Below are 16,756 nucleotides of genomic sequence, written 5' to 3' on the forward strand. Positions count from 1 at the left end.
CCGGGTTCAAAAATTTCTCAAGCTTTGATTACAGGCGCATACCACCATGCCCGGCTTATTTCTGTATTTTTAGCAGAGATGGGGTTTCACCATTGTTGGCCCAGCTGGTCTCGAACTCCTGAGCTCTCAAGTCATCTATGTACCTGACTCAGCCTCCCACAGTGCTAGTATTACAACAGGCATGAGCCACCGTCCATGGCCAACTTTAAGCTTCTTAGTTCTATTTTAAAAAGACCTACGACATAGTTATACCTCTCCAATGACAGAGGGAAATTAACTGTTCCTGCTACACACTACCATGATTTACTTAAAAATCAAACATTTAACATATTTGTGCTGGAACTTAGCACAATGCATCCATAGACTCAAACTGATGTTATTATGCAGCAATTGTGGATTAAGGATTTTTATATCACATGAGATAAGAAATACCATGTCATTCCAAAATTGACAAATGTATTTTCTTGACCAGAATACTTTTAAGTATCTGGAGACATGGTAAAATTTATGTTTAGAACCAATGCTGAGAATTGTTTCACGGACATCACAAACATTAAGAGGCACATGCACAGCCAAGGCTGTTTGGAAAAAAATCAAATTAGAATCATTTTCTCTTTTGTTTAGAATATTTTAAGTAGAAAATGTTCAAAAACCATCAAGAATTACCAGTCCAAATAGAGCAACAACAATAACAGCCACAAATGTCCCTATCTTTAATATAAAGCATGAATGTAAGTAGAAAAGAAGGGTGATGGTCCATGTCAGTAATGTAAGTGGAAAGAGGATATTCTCTGCAGCCAACTGATTAGTTGATAGATTTAATTTCAGCAAAATTAAGAATTTTTACTCTGCGAAAGATTCCTTGTTAAAGAGGATGAAAAGACAAGCTATAGACTGGAGAAAAATTATTTGCAAACCTCATATCCAACAACTAACACCTAAAACATAAAAAAACTTTCAAAACTCAGTAACAGGCCAGGTGCAGTGGCTCACACCTGTAATTCCAGCACTTTGGGAGACCAAGGTAGGTGGATCACCTGAGGTCGGAAGTTCCGGGCCAGCCTGGCCAACATGACGAAACCCCGTCTCTACTAAAAATATAAACATTGGGCCAGGCATGGTGGCTCACACCTGTAATCCCAGCCAGCGCTTTGGGAGGCCGAGGCAGGTGGATCACCTGAGGTCGGGAGTTCAAGACCAGCCTGGCTAACATAAAGAAACCCTGTCTCTACTAAAAATACAAAATTAGCTGGGTGTGGTGGCGCATGCCTATAATCCCAGCTACAGGGGAGGCTGAGGCAGGAGAATCGCTTGAACCCGGGAGGTGGAGGTTGCAGTAAGCCAAGATCATGTCACTGCACTCCAGCCTGGGCAACAAAAGTGAAACTCCGTCTCAAAAAAAAGAAAAGAAAAGGAAAGAAAAGAAAATTATAGAAAGGAAAAACAGATTTGTGGTTGCCCAAGGTAAGGAGAGGGTGGAAGCAATAGCAAGAAGCTCTTCTGAGCCGGGCTACAGAAGAACATGAAGGATCACTGTAGTGTTGGAAATGGCCTGTATCTTGACTATATCAATGTCAGTGACATGGCTGTGGTATTGTACTATAGTTTGACAAATGCTAGCATTAGGAGAAATAGGACAAAGGTTGCATGGGAACTCTTACAACTGTTACACAACTTTTATCTCAAAATTAAAAGTTTAATTAAAAAACACGATTGGGATTTCTTAAGAACTTATGACTCTAAGGTGTTATCAATGTTATATATCTTTTGTCTTTATTTGCCATTTGAGTCACCAACTATAAATCTGATTCCTGAAAAATTAAGAGCAAAAACCAGCTTCATAGATGTCTAGACCTTCAAAGATAATCTTGGTGATATGGCCTGGCTCTATGTCCCCATCTAAATTTCACCTTAAATTGTAATAAGCCCCATGAGTCAATGGGCGGGACCAGGTGGAGGTAATTGATCATGGGGGCAGTTTCCCCATGCAGTTCTCATGATAATGAGTGAGTCTCATGAGATCTGACAGGAAGTGTCTGGCATTTCCTTGCTTGTCCTCATTCCCTCTCCTGCCGCCCTGTGAAGAGGTACCGTCTGCCACGATTGTAAGATTAAACCTCTTTTCTTTATAAATTACCTAGTCTCAGGTATTTCTTCACAGCAGTGGGAGGAAGACTAATACACTTGGCTAGGATCAAGAAATACGAGAAATGCCAGTGGAGTAGGAGTGAGGGAATCCAGTCTTCGAAACATGCTACAAACAGTTAAAACAAATTAAAGCACTAATCAGGAGAAATGGGAGAAGAGGAAATAATTCAAACATGTTCAGTATGAATAAACATTCTTTCCACCGGTCTGGCTCTCTCAGGACTGAAATGGTTCCACATCCAATAATTTTGAGGCTGGAATGTTAATAAAAATCCACTTTAAAAGATAGGGGTAAAATAGAAAGGAGAATAAAGCTATCATTCTCTCATCCTTAAGTTTCCAAATTTCTACTAATAATTCATATGAAGCAAGAAGAGAAGAATTTAGATAAACAATGAAGATCATACCAACCACCCTTGTAAAAAATATCCAGAGGCACAGGCCTAACAAGATCGCTAAATTATTAATGAATCCAACATCTACAAGCCTTAGAAAAACTTAAGACTCTCAATAGCTAGGCACAATTGTCAACATGGTACCATGGAATCCAGGTCAATATCCATTCCATATTTTTCAAAATACATGAACCAACCAGAGTGGATTCCAAAGGGCTAAAAGATATTTCTATGTATAATGCCAGGCCCGGTGGTGTGTGCCTGTAGTCCCAGCTACTCAGGAGGCTGAGGCTGGAGGATCTCTTGAGTCCAGCAGTTCTAGGCTGTAGTGTGCTATCCCAACTGGGTGTCTGCACTAAGTTTGGCATTAATATGGTGACCTCCCGGGAGTGGGGACCACCAGGTTGCCTAAGGAGGGATGAACTGGCCCAGGTCGGAAACGGAGCAGGTCAAAACTCCCGTGCTGATCAGTAGTGGGATCGCGACTGAGAACAGACACTGCACTCCAGCCTGGGCAACATAGTGAGACCCCATCTCTTAAAATAAAAAAAAGAATAAATAAAAAAAATAAATAAAAATAAATGCCTACATGTTTCCTTAATTCAGGACACCATAGTCAAAGATAGAAATGAAAGCATATCCATCAAATCAGCAAGCAAAAAAGATGTGTGAATCATTGTATGCTTATCAACAGACAGAACTCTCTGAATAAAGATTTTAAAGCTTATTTCCAGCAATTCTACTGAAAAAGCCTCAGGAGTCGGACCTGGGAGCAAGCTACAGACCCCCATCTTCTTCTTCTGTTACAGCAAATAGCTTGTTAAGAGACCAATCCTCTTCTAGTAACAAACAGAAAAGCTGAGCAGAGCTGAAAGACAGCAAGTGCTAACAGGCAAAGATCCCAGAGATAATGGAAGCAGGAAGAAATGCGCCTGACAGTCTTTGCTTTTCTCCTCAAGCCATTTTCCAAGTTGCATGCAATAAACTAAAAGGTAAATTGGCTGAGCACAACTTTTGGCAAGGACTAAAGGGCAAATGCCGAGCTCAGGCTACAACAGTAGCTACCTAGGGGTTCAGGAGAGCAGGAGGGAACCATGAACCACCAGTCCTCACAAAGACTGAAGGCTAAATTCCTATCAGCTCAACAATTCCTGACAGAATGAAGGTATTTCCTGTATCTTATTTGCCCACAGAAGGACAAGTCAACTCTGGAGAAAAAAATAACACCACAGCCCTCAAAATATCACTACAGTTTTTTTGTACCTGATGACTAACACTCAGTAAAAAATTCCAAGCTATCAGCGGACGGACCAGAGACCAATGGAATGATTCCTTCACAGGAATGAAAAACAAGCACAGCTTACTTTAGACCCAGGAAAAATATCCTTCGAACTGAAGACCCAATTAAGATACTCCAGAAAATAATGACCAGCTTGTCCATTCTTTATTGTGTAACTCTGGGCAAATGTCTGAACTGACTGTGATCTTTACAACAGACATGACGGTAGTCGCCACCCCTGAAGAGTGACCTAAGTGCTAAATGTGATAATATATGCAAAACACAAAAATCACCATTATTATCCTAGGAACATGTCCCTACTACAAGACAACAAAGAGCACATGTCCAAAAACCTGCCTATATAAAAACATTGATCACAGCACTGAAAATTTAAGCGATCTAAATATCCACCATAAGATCCATGCTGCCGTGAACTATGATTGCACCACTGCACTCCAGCCTGGGCAACAGGGCAAGAACCAGTCTCTTAAAAAATTTTTTAAAAAGTAAAAATTAATAAAATATATCCACATTAGTATATCTACACATGGACTGACTGTCATATGGACTTTCAGAGAAAGATATGAATACTTATGCATTTATTTTTTGAGACAGGGTCTTGTTCTGTCACCCAGACTGGAGTGCAGTGGTGCAAACACGGCTCACTGCAGCCTCCATCTCTCAGGCTCATGCAATCCTCCCACCTCAGCCTCTTGAGTAGCTGGGACTACAGGCACAGCTACCGTGCCAGGCTAATTTGTGTACTTTTTCTAGAGACAGGGTTTCACCACATTGGCCAGGCTGGTCTTGAATCACTGAGCTCAAGAGATCTACCCCTTGGCCTGCCCGAGTGTTGGGATGACACACGTCAGCTACCACACCCAGCATCTATATTTATCGATACAAAAACACATTTGTAGCCTAGTACATGGAAAAAAGGCAAGTTACAGGAGCCAGATTATGGAAGATATATGATCCCATTTATGTACGATTGAAGCTACAATTCTCTAGTACGTACCCAGGCACAGAAGCTTCTTACATGGCCTTTGATTCATTTCTTAAACTCTGACACATGCATATTCCACGACTCAAAGATGAGCTAGCTCTGTGCATATAAACCAGTGCTAAATACAGACCTTAAGAAATGTAAAGCTCATAAGTATTGAAAACAGACCAACTGAAGTTCCTAGCAGTCAGTTCAGATACCTTCAGACTTACATCTTTATTCTTGGTGACAACATTGCTAAATAATGACTTGTCGACGACACCATTATTTCTCTTCTGGCTTAAATGAAGACCGAAGAGAGTTCGAACTTCATTTTCATCTGGTTTGTAAGACTGGTCCATCTAAAATACAAATTTTAAAAGTTAAAGGTAATCTATCCACTTCCCTCAAATTTTTCATGTAATTTATGTACAAAAGGTTCATTATAAGTAAAGTTATATGCATGTTTCTAACTTTTTACATATTTTTTTAATTTTCTAATTTTTTTGAACGTGTAAAATCATTCTGGTATGATACAATACAAGTCAGGCACTAGTATTTTTCTCCCAAGTTTTTTTTATAGGTTTTCCTACCCAATAGCATTTTATAGATTTTGCAACCTATATATAACATGTTAAAGGCCGATGATTCCAGTGAGTGTTAGTTTTGGTTAAGTTACTAACTGTATGGTTCTTTCAGCTGATAAAACAGATGTGCAAATTACATAAGCTGTAGCACAAAAACGAAATTCTAATTTTCCTTTCTAATAATCTGTTACAAAATACCCACTAACCCTTGAATTAAAAGTTAAAGTGAGAAAACAGGATTTATAATCTGTGTCTTCACTATTTGGTAGGAATCTGTAGCATTTACTGCCATCTTCCTCTCCCAAATTTTGAACTGAAAGTGTGTGAAATAATACGTGTAATATTGCTCTCTGCCTAGATATTCTTTTAAACTCTCCAATATTTCTTTTTTATGCTTTGGATGATCTTTGATTTAGAAAGCACTGATACGATCTATAATTTATAATCAAGTCTCCATAAATATTATTTGTTTAATCTGTATTTTCTTGAATTCTAAAATGTTCCTTTGTATTATGCATTATGAAATTTCTAAAATTGATATGCTCTCCTCTTAACTGATGCTAGGAGAAACTTATCCTTAGTCAGGTAGGGGGATAAGTTGTTTCATGCTTATAATCATGTGTCCAATGTGCAAATTAAGCCAAATTCTCAAATAAGTAAAATACCAATGAAGTCCTGATATTCTTTTGACAATCTCCAACAAGGTACTATCAGGTGTTAAAGAGGTCATGAAAATGACTCAGGTTTTGGAAAATATTTCCCATGATGCTACAAGAAACTGCTAATGGTTGTTAAGTACATAATACTCTTAACAACAGCAACAACAACAAAGAAACACTTGATTAAGAAATTGAGGGCCAGGCGCGGTGGCTCACACTTGTAATCCCAGCACTTTAGAAGGCTGAGGATGTGCAGATCGCTGGAGTTCAGGAGTCTGAGGTCAGCCTGACCGACATGGCGAAATCCCATCTCTACTAAAAATATGAAAAATCAGCCAGGTGTGGTAGTGCATGTCTGTAGTCCCAGCTGCTTGGGGTGGGGAGGCTGAGGCAGGAGAATTGCTTGAACCTGGGAGGCAGAGGTTGCAATGAACTGAGATTGTGCCACTGTACTCTAGCCTGGGCAACAGACTGTCAAGTGGCTTTAAAAAAAAAAGTATGTATACTTAATGTGGTATTTTCTTCTTTCCTGGAATAACTGACATGGAATCTACGGTGAACTATAAAATTATTGGTATCTTAAAAAGGAAATATACTTAATTACTTTCCTTATATGAAATTTGAGTTCTGATATCAACACTTTGTGAAAAGTGGCATTAGGAAATTTTACTTCCAATTGAAATAACTCTTTGCTTTATCAATGCATCTTAGACCATGGGCTAGTTTCCCTAATATGGAAGAGCTCATAAAAATTAGTTTTTTTTTTTAAAAAAAAAAGCTCACAACTTAGTAGAAAATCATCCAAGAATATGGACAGACAGTTCATAAACAGAATAAACATTTAAACACGAAAAGATGCTCAGGCCACATACAATGAGATATTAAAGCTACATCGAGATGCCATTTTCTAATTGCTGAGACTTTTTAACAGTATAAAACCATGATGCTGGCAAAGATTTTGGGAAACAGGCATTCTTGTATAGTTCAGTTAGGACACTGAATTTGTCTACATCTAAAAGAGGCAGTATTAATCTATATTACCAATACACATATAGCTTGTTATTTAAGCCTTAATTTCACTCTTAGGACTTTCCTAGGTTATTCATTGCAGGGTATTTGTAGTAGCTAAAGGTTGGTGACTATCTAGGTAAGTTACACAGATACAGGACAAACGTCCAAAAAGTTACAGGGTTCACTTGTGTCAGTAGGAAAAAAGAAAAAGAAATGTAAATGCAAATATTTGCTGACTATATAGACTATTTCCAGAAAGATAAGCAAGAAATTGTAAATATTAGTTTTTTTCTTTGGTTTTGTTTTCAGAGATGGCATTTCGCTCTTGGCACCCAGGCTGGAGTACCATGGCATGATCTAGGCTCACTGCAACCTCTGCCTCCTGGGTTTAAGCAATTCTCTGCCTCAGCCTCTCGAGTAGCTGGGATTACAGGCATGTACCACCACGCCTGGCTAATTTTTGTATTTTTAGTAGAGAAAGGGTTTCACCATGTTGGCTGGTCTCCAACTTCCGACCTCAGGTGATCCACCCACCTCAGCCTCCCAAAGTACTGGGATTACAGGCATGAGCCACTGCGCCTGGCAAAATATTAGGTATTTTTTCAGTGGCAGAAGGATAGGGAGACTTTTCATTAAATATTGTTATTACTGGTGGTATTTTAGAGACATGGTCTTGCTACACTGCCAAGGCTGGAGTGCACTGGTTACTCACAAGCACCATCGACCACAATACAGCCTCCAACTCCTGGCCTCAAGCCAACCTCCGACATCCGCCTCCGAAGTAGCTGAAACTATAGGCATGCACTATCACGGCCAGAAGAAAGTTGAAATTGAGGTAAGAAAGCTACCCTCATCTCAAACGCCCAAGTTAATGGTATTTTTAAAATGCAGAATTAGGGAAAAAGAAACTATAATTAGGATAAATTAGGGCTGGGCGTGGTGGCTCATGCCTGTTTTCCCAGCACTTTGGGAGGCCCAGGCGGGTGGATCACCTGAGGTCCGGAGTTTGAGACCAGCCTGACCAACATGCAGAAACTCCGTCTCTACTAAAAATACAAAATATTAGCTGGGCCTGGTGGCTCATGCCTGTAATCCCAGCTGCTCAGGAGGCCGAGGCAGGAGAATCACTTGAATCCGGAAGGTGGAGGTTACAGCGAGCCGAGATTGCTCCATTGCACTCCGGCCTGGGCGACAAGAGCAAAACTCCGTAAAAACAAAACAAAACAAAACAACAACAAAAAACAAACCAGAAGGGTGTCAGTATAAAGGAAAGGTTAAACAAGGGGGAAACAGACACCAAAAGAAAAAGCAGATTACTTTCAAACACGATTGCACTCACCTGAAGAACACAGTAGTTTCCATTTTTCTTTTTGGAAAGTATTGTCAAGGCTTCTTCTTCATATCCTGGGGCAATTATACCATCAGAGACCTGCAAAACATATTAATTTTAATTTCTATTTTTAAAAATCAGAGAACACCTCTAAAAGAAATCTAGTGGCAATTAGCGGTCTTAAATAATGTGGCAGGATATTCTGGTTTCTGCCTCCAACAGACAATGCTAACACTATACTTGAAAAAGGGAATTCTGGCTGGGCACGGTGGCTCATGCCTGTAATCCCAGCACTTTGCGGGGCTGAGGTGGGCAGGCCACAAGGTTAGGAGTTCGAGACTAGCCTCCTGACCAACATGGTAAAACCCCATCTCTAAACAAAAAATTAATAAATAAATAAAAGAGAATCCCACGTTAGAACACAGCTTTCAATATAGCAGATCCTAACTTTCTGTACTTTCAAAGTTTTTGTTTGTTTCAGTTTAAACTAAGAAAATATGGGGGATTTGCTCTAACACATGTACTTCAGGAAGAACTATTTCTCAGTGTGTATTTTCTTCAGGGAGTGTTTTGAATGATCAAGAGCACATTCTAGTCCTGGCCGTGCTAGTACAGAGTTAAATGACCTCTTCCAGCAAGGCATTTTCCTTAACAGCAAGATCAGATTAAATCAAGAGATGTAACATGATGAAAGATACAAATGCCACAACTACCTGTAACCTAGGGATGGCAGTGGGCGTGGAAAGAGTCCTAAAGCAACAAAATAGCGCCAAGCCATATGCCCCTTCAGCCTTCACCTCTGCCTATTTTTTTCCCCTTTGGTGCTATTTAATCTTTTTTTCTTTTCTTCCTGTCTTCCCACTACCAAGGGTACCCCCACCTGTCTGGAATGCTTGTTCGGTAGTCAACTGATGGGGTAAGTTTATTAATGTAGTTTCTATTTGTTTCCCATGACACAGTAAGAGTCATTCTTCTATCACCACCTAAGATGACCACTTCTGCTCTTCAGAAACAATAACTTTGGCATGAAGACAAGAATTCAAAATAAATATATAAGTAAAAACCATTACCATAACAGCCAAATGTCCATCTGAAATATTAATTCACTACATTTCATAATTAACAATTTAAGTTTCATGTTCTACTTAAAATATGAATATTACATGATAAACTTAGCTAATTTAAAGGTATTATAAATATAAATATTATAGGTTATGGTTTCAATGAACATTATGAACAAATAAAGTTTTATTCAATTATACACTAAGACACATGAATGTCCACTAACTTCTCTGGAAATAATTTTTGCAGTTGGTACGTCACAAATGTCAGACAATGCCACAAAATCACCAAATGACGACATCCTATCGGCCCCTGTAAATAAAAATTAAAATGAGGTATTTATCGCAAAGTATCCTGATACAGAAAAAGTAATAAAATTCTCCACTGTCATATAAAATTCACTTCTCTAAAGCTAACAGATAAGATTTTAACAGATCAATAAGTCATTTAATGGAAGTAAACAGTAAGAAAGTATTTGTTAATTTTACCCTCTAGAGAGACACTCAGAAAACTTTTTCTGTGAAGGATCAAATAATATACATACTATATTCACAAAAAAGGGTGGCAGGCTTGACTCAGCTGAAGGGCCACCTTTTGCTGTAGATGGTAAACTATGATATTAGTTTCTCAAGAACTTCCACAAATATTACGGTAATATTCACAAGTGATTAAATTCAACAAGTAAATGTCTCTGATAAAACATGACTCTAACTAAATTTAGTAAAGTTAGAATAGCCATACATCATGCCTGTAATCCCAGCACTTTGGGAGGCTGAGGCAGGTGGATCCCTTGAGGTCAGGAACTTGAGACCAGCCTGGCCAACGTGGCAAAACCACATCTCTACTAAAAATACAAAACAATTAGCTGGGTGTGGTAGCACACGCCTGTAATCCCAGCTATTTGAAATGCTGAAGCAGGAGAATCGCTTGAATTCAGGAGGCAGAGTTTGCAGTGAGCCAAGACTGTGCCACTGTACTCCAGCCTGAGCAACAGAGCGAGACTCTGTCTCAACAACAGCAACAACAAAAAAGGGATAGCTATACAATTTCAATTTTGGTCACATATTAAATAATCACCAACACATTCAATAGCCTACATCAGCAAAATTACATTCACCAAATTCCAATTGTGTTTCCATTTATTACATTAAAATACTAACATGTACTTTTTTTTCTGAGATGGAGTCTCACTCTGTTGCCCAGGCTGGAGTGCTGTGGCATAATCTCAGCTCACTGCAACCTGCACCTCCTGAGTTCAAGTGATTTTCCTGCCTCAGCCTCCCAAGTAGCTGGGACTACAGCTGCACCACCACGTCCAGCTAATTTTTATATTTTTTGTGGAGACAGGGTTTCACCATGTTGGCCAGGATGGTCTTGATCTCTTGACCTCATGATCCACCCACCTCGGCCTCCCAAAGTGCTGGGATTACAGGAGTGAGCCACTGCGCCTGGCCTAACATAAACTTTTACAAACAAATGTATTTTGAGGAACTCATATAATCATTCTCAAATATTAATAAAACACATTAAATTGGAAACTCTATAATAAAACAAAGGTTCTTTTATTCAAACTATATTATATAGAATAACTATACATTTATACAGAGATATAAGTCCTTAATTTCATCTATATATTATATAGAATATCTATATAATTTTTCTCTATTCTAACCTTTTTATTCTATTTGGATAAAATATTGCTTTTTGTTTCTCCCCCAGAATCGAAAAGCCCTATTAGTCTGACCTCTTGCTCTTGCGTATGCCGTTGAAATGGGTGTAAGGGTTTTATAGAGATCAAAGACCATGCAGACTCTGGCCTCATCTTCACTGAGTGGAATTCCAACAGCGGCACCTGGTTAGAAAACAGTAAAATAATACACCAAAAAAGCTGAAGTTACTACCTGTTAACTCCTAAATCAAGACATTTTTCTTATCATCCAGTCTATACAGCATATTTTCTAGCGCCTGTGCTAAATTAAACAGAAATCTACTTAGCCAGATAATTAAACGCTAAAAATACAGTCGTGGGAGCAGCGTGACGGAAGTCTCCTCTCTGGGCTCCAAAACCGGAGTCACTGAAGCTTGACAGCACCCAGCGTGCACGGGAAGCTGGTTTACTTCATTACGGACTCACTCTTTCTCCTGTTCTGCTTGGTATCACTTTGATATCACACATCATTTATTTCTTCCCCACTCACATCACTTTAACATCCAATAAACATCTGAGAACAAATCATGTGCTGGACTGTCAACAGATGTTATGTACAGACAACTTAATTGCTGAATTAATGATTTAAACACAGAGGCAAAAAAAAGTGTCTCATACAATGACTATAAGAAGTTTCAGATAAGTTGGGTGCGGTGGCTCACACCTGTAATCCCAGCACTTTGGGAGGCTGAGGTGGGTGGATCACTGGAGGTCAGGAATTCGAGACCAGCCTGACCAACATGGTGAAACCTCATCTTAAAAAAAAAAAAGTTTCAGATGAAGAGTCAGAAGAACAAATTCTTCTTTATGTTTACTCAGTTACATTTTCAAACATGTGGGAAAGATTTTTTTTAATCTATTGCATTAGGACATTTTACTTTTATTTTATAAACTTTTATGTTTCCATCCCGCAAAAAAATTCCTGCCCCATTTTCCTAGCTAACAATATTATACAATTCTATGTATCTATGTGTGTGTGTGTGTGTGTGTGTGTATGTGAGTGATCAGATTTTATATTACATTGATACTGTTAACAAATGACTTTCAGACTTCATAGAATGTCTATATTCACATTAGAATTTGTTAATATTCAAAAAACTTTAAGAAGAAATGCCTTTCAAACAATTCCGTGGTGTTCTAGGGTGCAGAGCTTTACCTGCTGGGCTGACATGTTTGAAAGAGGCAGCGGCTGGAATACCTAACGCCTCTTTGAGTTCCTTCACCAGCTGCCAGGCGTTCAAAGCATCACACAGGTTTATAAATCCAGGGGCTCCATTTAGAACTGAAAGTAAAAATACACACTCACATTACTAAACAGGATCAGTAAGGTCAGATGTATGCACACGTCTCACAAATTAACATGACTACGCAAATGTTTTAAGTATAATTAAGGGGCAAACAGATACACACCAACACAAAATCTTGATGATAAAGAACAAAGCAACTGAGCCTGAGCCCATCTTAAAAAAAAAATGTATGTGCACACAAACACACACACACACACGCGTACACACACACACACACACACACACACACACACACACGGGTGTGTGCGCACTCGCGAGCGCCACAACTAGAGGACCAGATCCAGCCAGTCTAGAAATAAATCCACAATAGAGATTTAGGGATGAGAGATACTATGACAAGACTTGTTATCAGTCAGGGATTCGTATAAATACAAAACTAAGATTAAACAATTAAGGGAATTACAGAGGCAGTACAAAATTTAAGTTATAAACCTTATCGATTTAAGAAATTATATTACAAGCTAAAGCAATGGCTGTGGGTGGGAGAAGAGGAGAGGAAATAATGTGGTTTTTTTTTCTTCTTTTATGGTAAACTCAGCAGACTCTGCCTAAAGCAGAATTGTAGTTAAATGACTGCAACTTCAGAGTTTTCCATTACCTAATTTCTTAACATAGGCGGAATTTTTTTAGGAGCTAATATCTCTTGTGAATAAACATAAGAAGTTCAGCACACAGAAAGAAATGGTGGGCCAGCACTAATTAAAAACAAAAATGTATAATTTTATGTCCTTCATGGCTTAAGATAGTTTTTTGGGGGTTTTCTTGGTGGTTGTTTTTTTTGAGATGGAGTCTTGCTCTGTCTCCCAGGCTGGACTGCAGTGGTGTGATCTCGCTCACTGCAACCTCCACTTCCTGGTTTCAAGCAATTCTCCTGCCTCAGCCTCCCGAGTAGCTGGGACTATAGGCGAGTGCCAACACGCCCCGCTAATTTTTGTATTTTTAATAGAGATGGGGTTTTGCCATGTTGGCCAGGCTAGTCTGGAACTTCCGACCTCAGGTGATCCGCCCTCCTCAGCCTCCCAAAATGCTAGGATTATAGGTGTGAGCCACTGTCCCAGCCGGTTAAGACAGTTTTCAAAGATTTTGCCAAATATTTACTGAATGCCTACTATGCTGTTAAGCACTGTTCTAGGTATTCTGGATACATCAATTAAAAAAAAAAAAAACTGTCCCTAGTACTCCCTTAAAAAAAAAGGCACCGTCCTTATGGAGCTTACTGGGGCAGCAAATTAAAAAATAGGCAATAAATAGTATAAAAGAAAATATTTGGTATTTATCAAAATGAGTTGAAAACTTGAACACAAATGATTACAATTTTGTTCATAAACTACCATAAATTGTCCTTGAGGTTTTGATGTCCCTTGTCAATGGATAAACTTTGGGTACATCCATACACAATGAAATATTACTCCCCACTAAGAAATAAGCTACCGGCCAGGCACAGTGGCTCACGCCTAAAATCCCAGCACTTTGGGAAGCTAAGGCGGGCGGATTGCCTATGGTCAGGAGTTCAAGATCAGCCTGACCAACATGGTGAAACCCCGTCTTTACTAAAAATACAAAAATTAGCCAGGCATGGTGGGTGCCTATAATCCCAGCTACTTGGGAGGCTGAGACAAGAGAATCGCTCGAACCCGGGAGGTGAGAGTGCAGAGCGCAGTGAGCCAAGACCATACCACTGCACTCCAGCCTCAGCAACGAGAGCGAAATTCCATCTAAAAAAAAAAGGAAAGAAAAAAGCTACCAAGCCACAAAAAGACACGGAAGAAACTTAATGCATGTTGTTTTGTGAAAGTGTCCAAAAGGGCTCCATACTGTATGATCCCAACTATCTGACATTCTGGAAATGGGTACAGAGTCAAAAGAAAAGAGAAAAAGATGATGGTGGATGCCAAGGGCTGGGGAGAAGGGAAAGGAGAGATGAGGAGGAGGAGCACACAGGAGTTTTAGGGCATTGGAACTCTTCTGCGTGATACTGTAATGGGGAATATATGATACTATGCATTTTTCCCAATACACAGAAGGTACAACACAAAGAATGAATGTTAAACTATGAATCTTAATTAATAACGATGAATCACAATCCGTTCATCAATTGTAACAAATATACCACACTAATGCATGATGGTAATAGGAGGAACTGTGGGGAAGAGGACCTATATGGGAATTCCCTAAAATCACTGTGTATTTTTTCCGTAAACCTGTAACTACCCTAAAAAAATAAAGCCCATTTTAAAAAGAACTTGAAAAAAATAATTCCCCCAACCAAAAATCAAGTCAAATAAAATCACTGTCCTCATGAAATTTATGGGAGGCAGAGAAGAAACAAACTAGGCAATAAATAGTAAACGATAAAAGTAAAATAACCTCTAAGGCATAAAACATGCAAAATAAAACAAAACACTGGGCTGAGCGCGGTGGCTCACACCTGTAATCCCAGCACTTTGGGAGGCCCAGGCGGGCAGATCACGAGGTCAGAAGGTCGAGACTATCCTGGCCAACATGGTGAAACCCCGTCTTTAAAAACAAAAACAAAACAAAACATGGTATGTACAAATTCGCCATCTCCCTTCCACTCCTCATAGATGGTTTAGGCTAAGGTTGGTAAGTGGGAAAAAACTTCTGCTTTCTGAAACATCTCCTAGTTAAGAGTATGTGGCCAGGCACAGTGGCTCATGCCTGGAATCCCAACATTTTGGGAGGCCAAGGCAGGTGGATCACCCAAGGTCGGGAGTTCAAGACCAGCCTGGCCAACACGGTGAAACCCCATCTCTACTAAAAATATATGGGATTACATACATGTAATCCCAACCAGAGGCAGAAGAATAGCTTGAATCCAGGAGGCAGAGGTTGCGGTGAGCCAAGATCGTGCCACTGCACTCCAGCCTCAGCAACAGAGCAAGACTCTACCTCAAAGAAAAAAAAAGAGTGGGTGGGTGTGGTGGCTCACACCTGTAATCCTAGCACTTTGGGAGGCCAAGGTGGGTGGATTGCCTGAGCTCAGGAGTTCGAGACCAGCCTGGGCAACACGGTGAAACCCCATCTCTACTAAATACAAAAAATTAGCCAGGCGTAGCGGCATGTGCCTATAGTTTAGCTACTCGGGAGGCTGAGGCAGGAGAATTGCTAGAACCTGGGAGGCAGAGGTTGCAGTGAGCAGAGATCATGCCACTGCACTCCAGCCTGGGTGACAGAGTGAGACTCCATCCAAAAAAAAAAAAAAAAAAAAAAAAAAGAGTCCCCCAAAAAAAAAAAAAAAAACCAGTATCTGGTTCCCCTTCAAAAACCAAATTTTCAAAGACATTAATAAGCAAAATAGAAAGTGTCACATAAATGTTGAAACTTGCTTAATCTAGTAAATAGCTGAAATAAACAGGAATCTTGTTTCCAAACATAGGCAAACCAATCATTAAAATCTCAGACACATACACACACTCACACAGCCCCATCTTTGTTCTTGCTTCAATTTTGTTTTAGATACAAATACAACTGTACACTTTGTAATAACATCACTGCCAAATACTCAAACCATATGAAAAGGCAAAGTGCCTCTTCTGCTGTGGAAAAAAGCCCATGTTGGGGAGAAACTGTGAGAATCTCGCACAAGAAACGCTTATTTATGTGTCCGGGGCTGCCTCTGCCATGTTTACCACAAACAATACTTTAAACTTCAAAAGAAGGAAACAGACACACAGTCTAACTAAGGAACAATGAAGACTTTTATATAGTCCAGTGAAAATGCTTTGGAAAATGAAAAGCATGGGAACTGAAAGTACATGTGGGTTATTTTTTTTGCTTCAGAATCTTCATGGAGAATATAAACTACAAGCAGGAAATATCGCAGATATAACAGCAGACCAATCTGTTTCAAGTCCTAGAAGTAAAAATTTGTGTAAAATGTCAGGTTTCTAATTATTTATTCAGTAAACATTTAGGGAATGTGCCAAGCAGGCTTCTAAGCAGTGGGAATTCAGCAACGAACAAAAACAGATGCAGCTTCTGCTCTCAGAAGCTAACATCCTGGCAGGGCGCGGTGGCTCATGCCTGTAATCCCAACACTTTGGGAGGTTGAGGCAGTGGATCACCTGAGGTCAGGAGTTCGAGACCAGCTTGGCCAACAAAATGAAGCCCCATCTCTACTAAAAGTACAAAATTAGCCAGGTGTGATGGCAGGCACCTGTATTCCCAGCTACTTGGGGGACTGAGGCAGGAGAATCACTTGAACCCGGAAGGTAGAGGTTGCAGTGAGCTGAGATCACGCCATTGCACTGCAGCCTGGACAAGA

The 16,756-nt window shown here is 39.7% G+C and overlaps 1 protein-coding gene across 1 annotated transcript in view; it reads right to left on the bottom strand.

Moving 5' to 3' along the window:
- ATIC (5-aminoimidazole-4-carboxamide ribonucleotide formyltransferase/IMP cyclohydrolase) overlaps positions 1-16,756 on the bottom strand; it is a 37,183-nt gene that overhangs the window by 5,842 nt on the left and 14,585 nt on the right. Inside the window, exons 7-11 of the mRNA XM_017534916.2 lie at positions 12,321-12,465; positions 11,201-11,308; positions 9,683-9,768; positions 8,404-8,493; positions 5,041-5,169 (exon numbers count right to left, since the gene is read on the bottom strand). Coding sequence (XP_017390405.1) covers positions 5,041-5,169; positions 8,404-8,493; positions 9,683-9,768; positions 11,201-11,308; positions 12,321-12,465 — 558 coding nt within the window. The remainder of the gene's footprint in view (positions 1-5,040; positions 5,170-8,403; positions 8,494-9,682; positions 9,769-11,200; positions 11,309-12,320; positions 12,466-16,756) is intronic.

This window comes from Cebus imitator, unplaced genomic scaffold (assembly GCF_001604975.1).
Source record: "Cebus imitator isolate Cc_AM_T3 unplaced genomic scaffold, Cebus_imitator-1.0 Scaffold89, whole genome shotgun sequence".
Lineage (NCBI taxonomy): Eukaryota > Metazoa > Chordata > Mammalia > Primates > Cebidae > Cebus > Cebus imitator.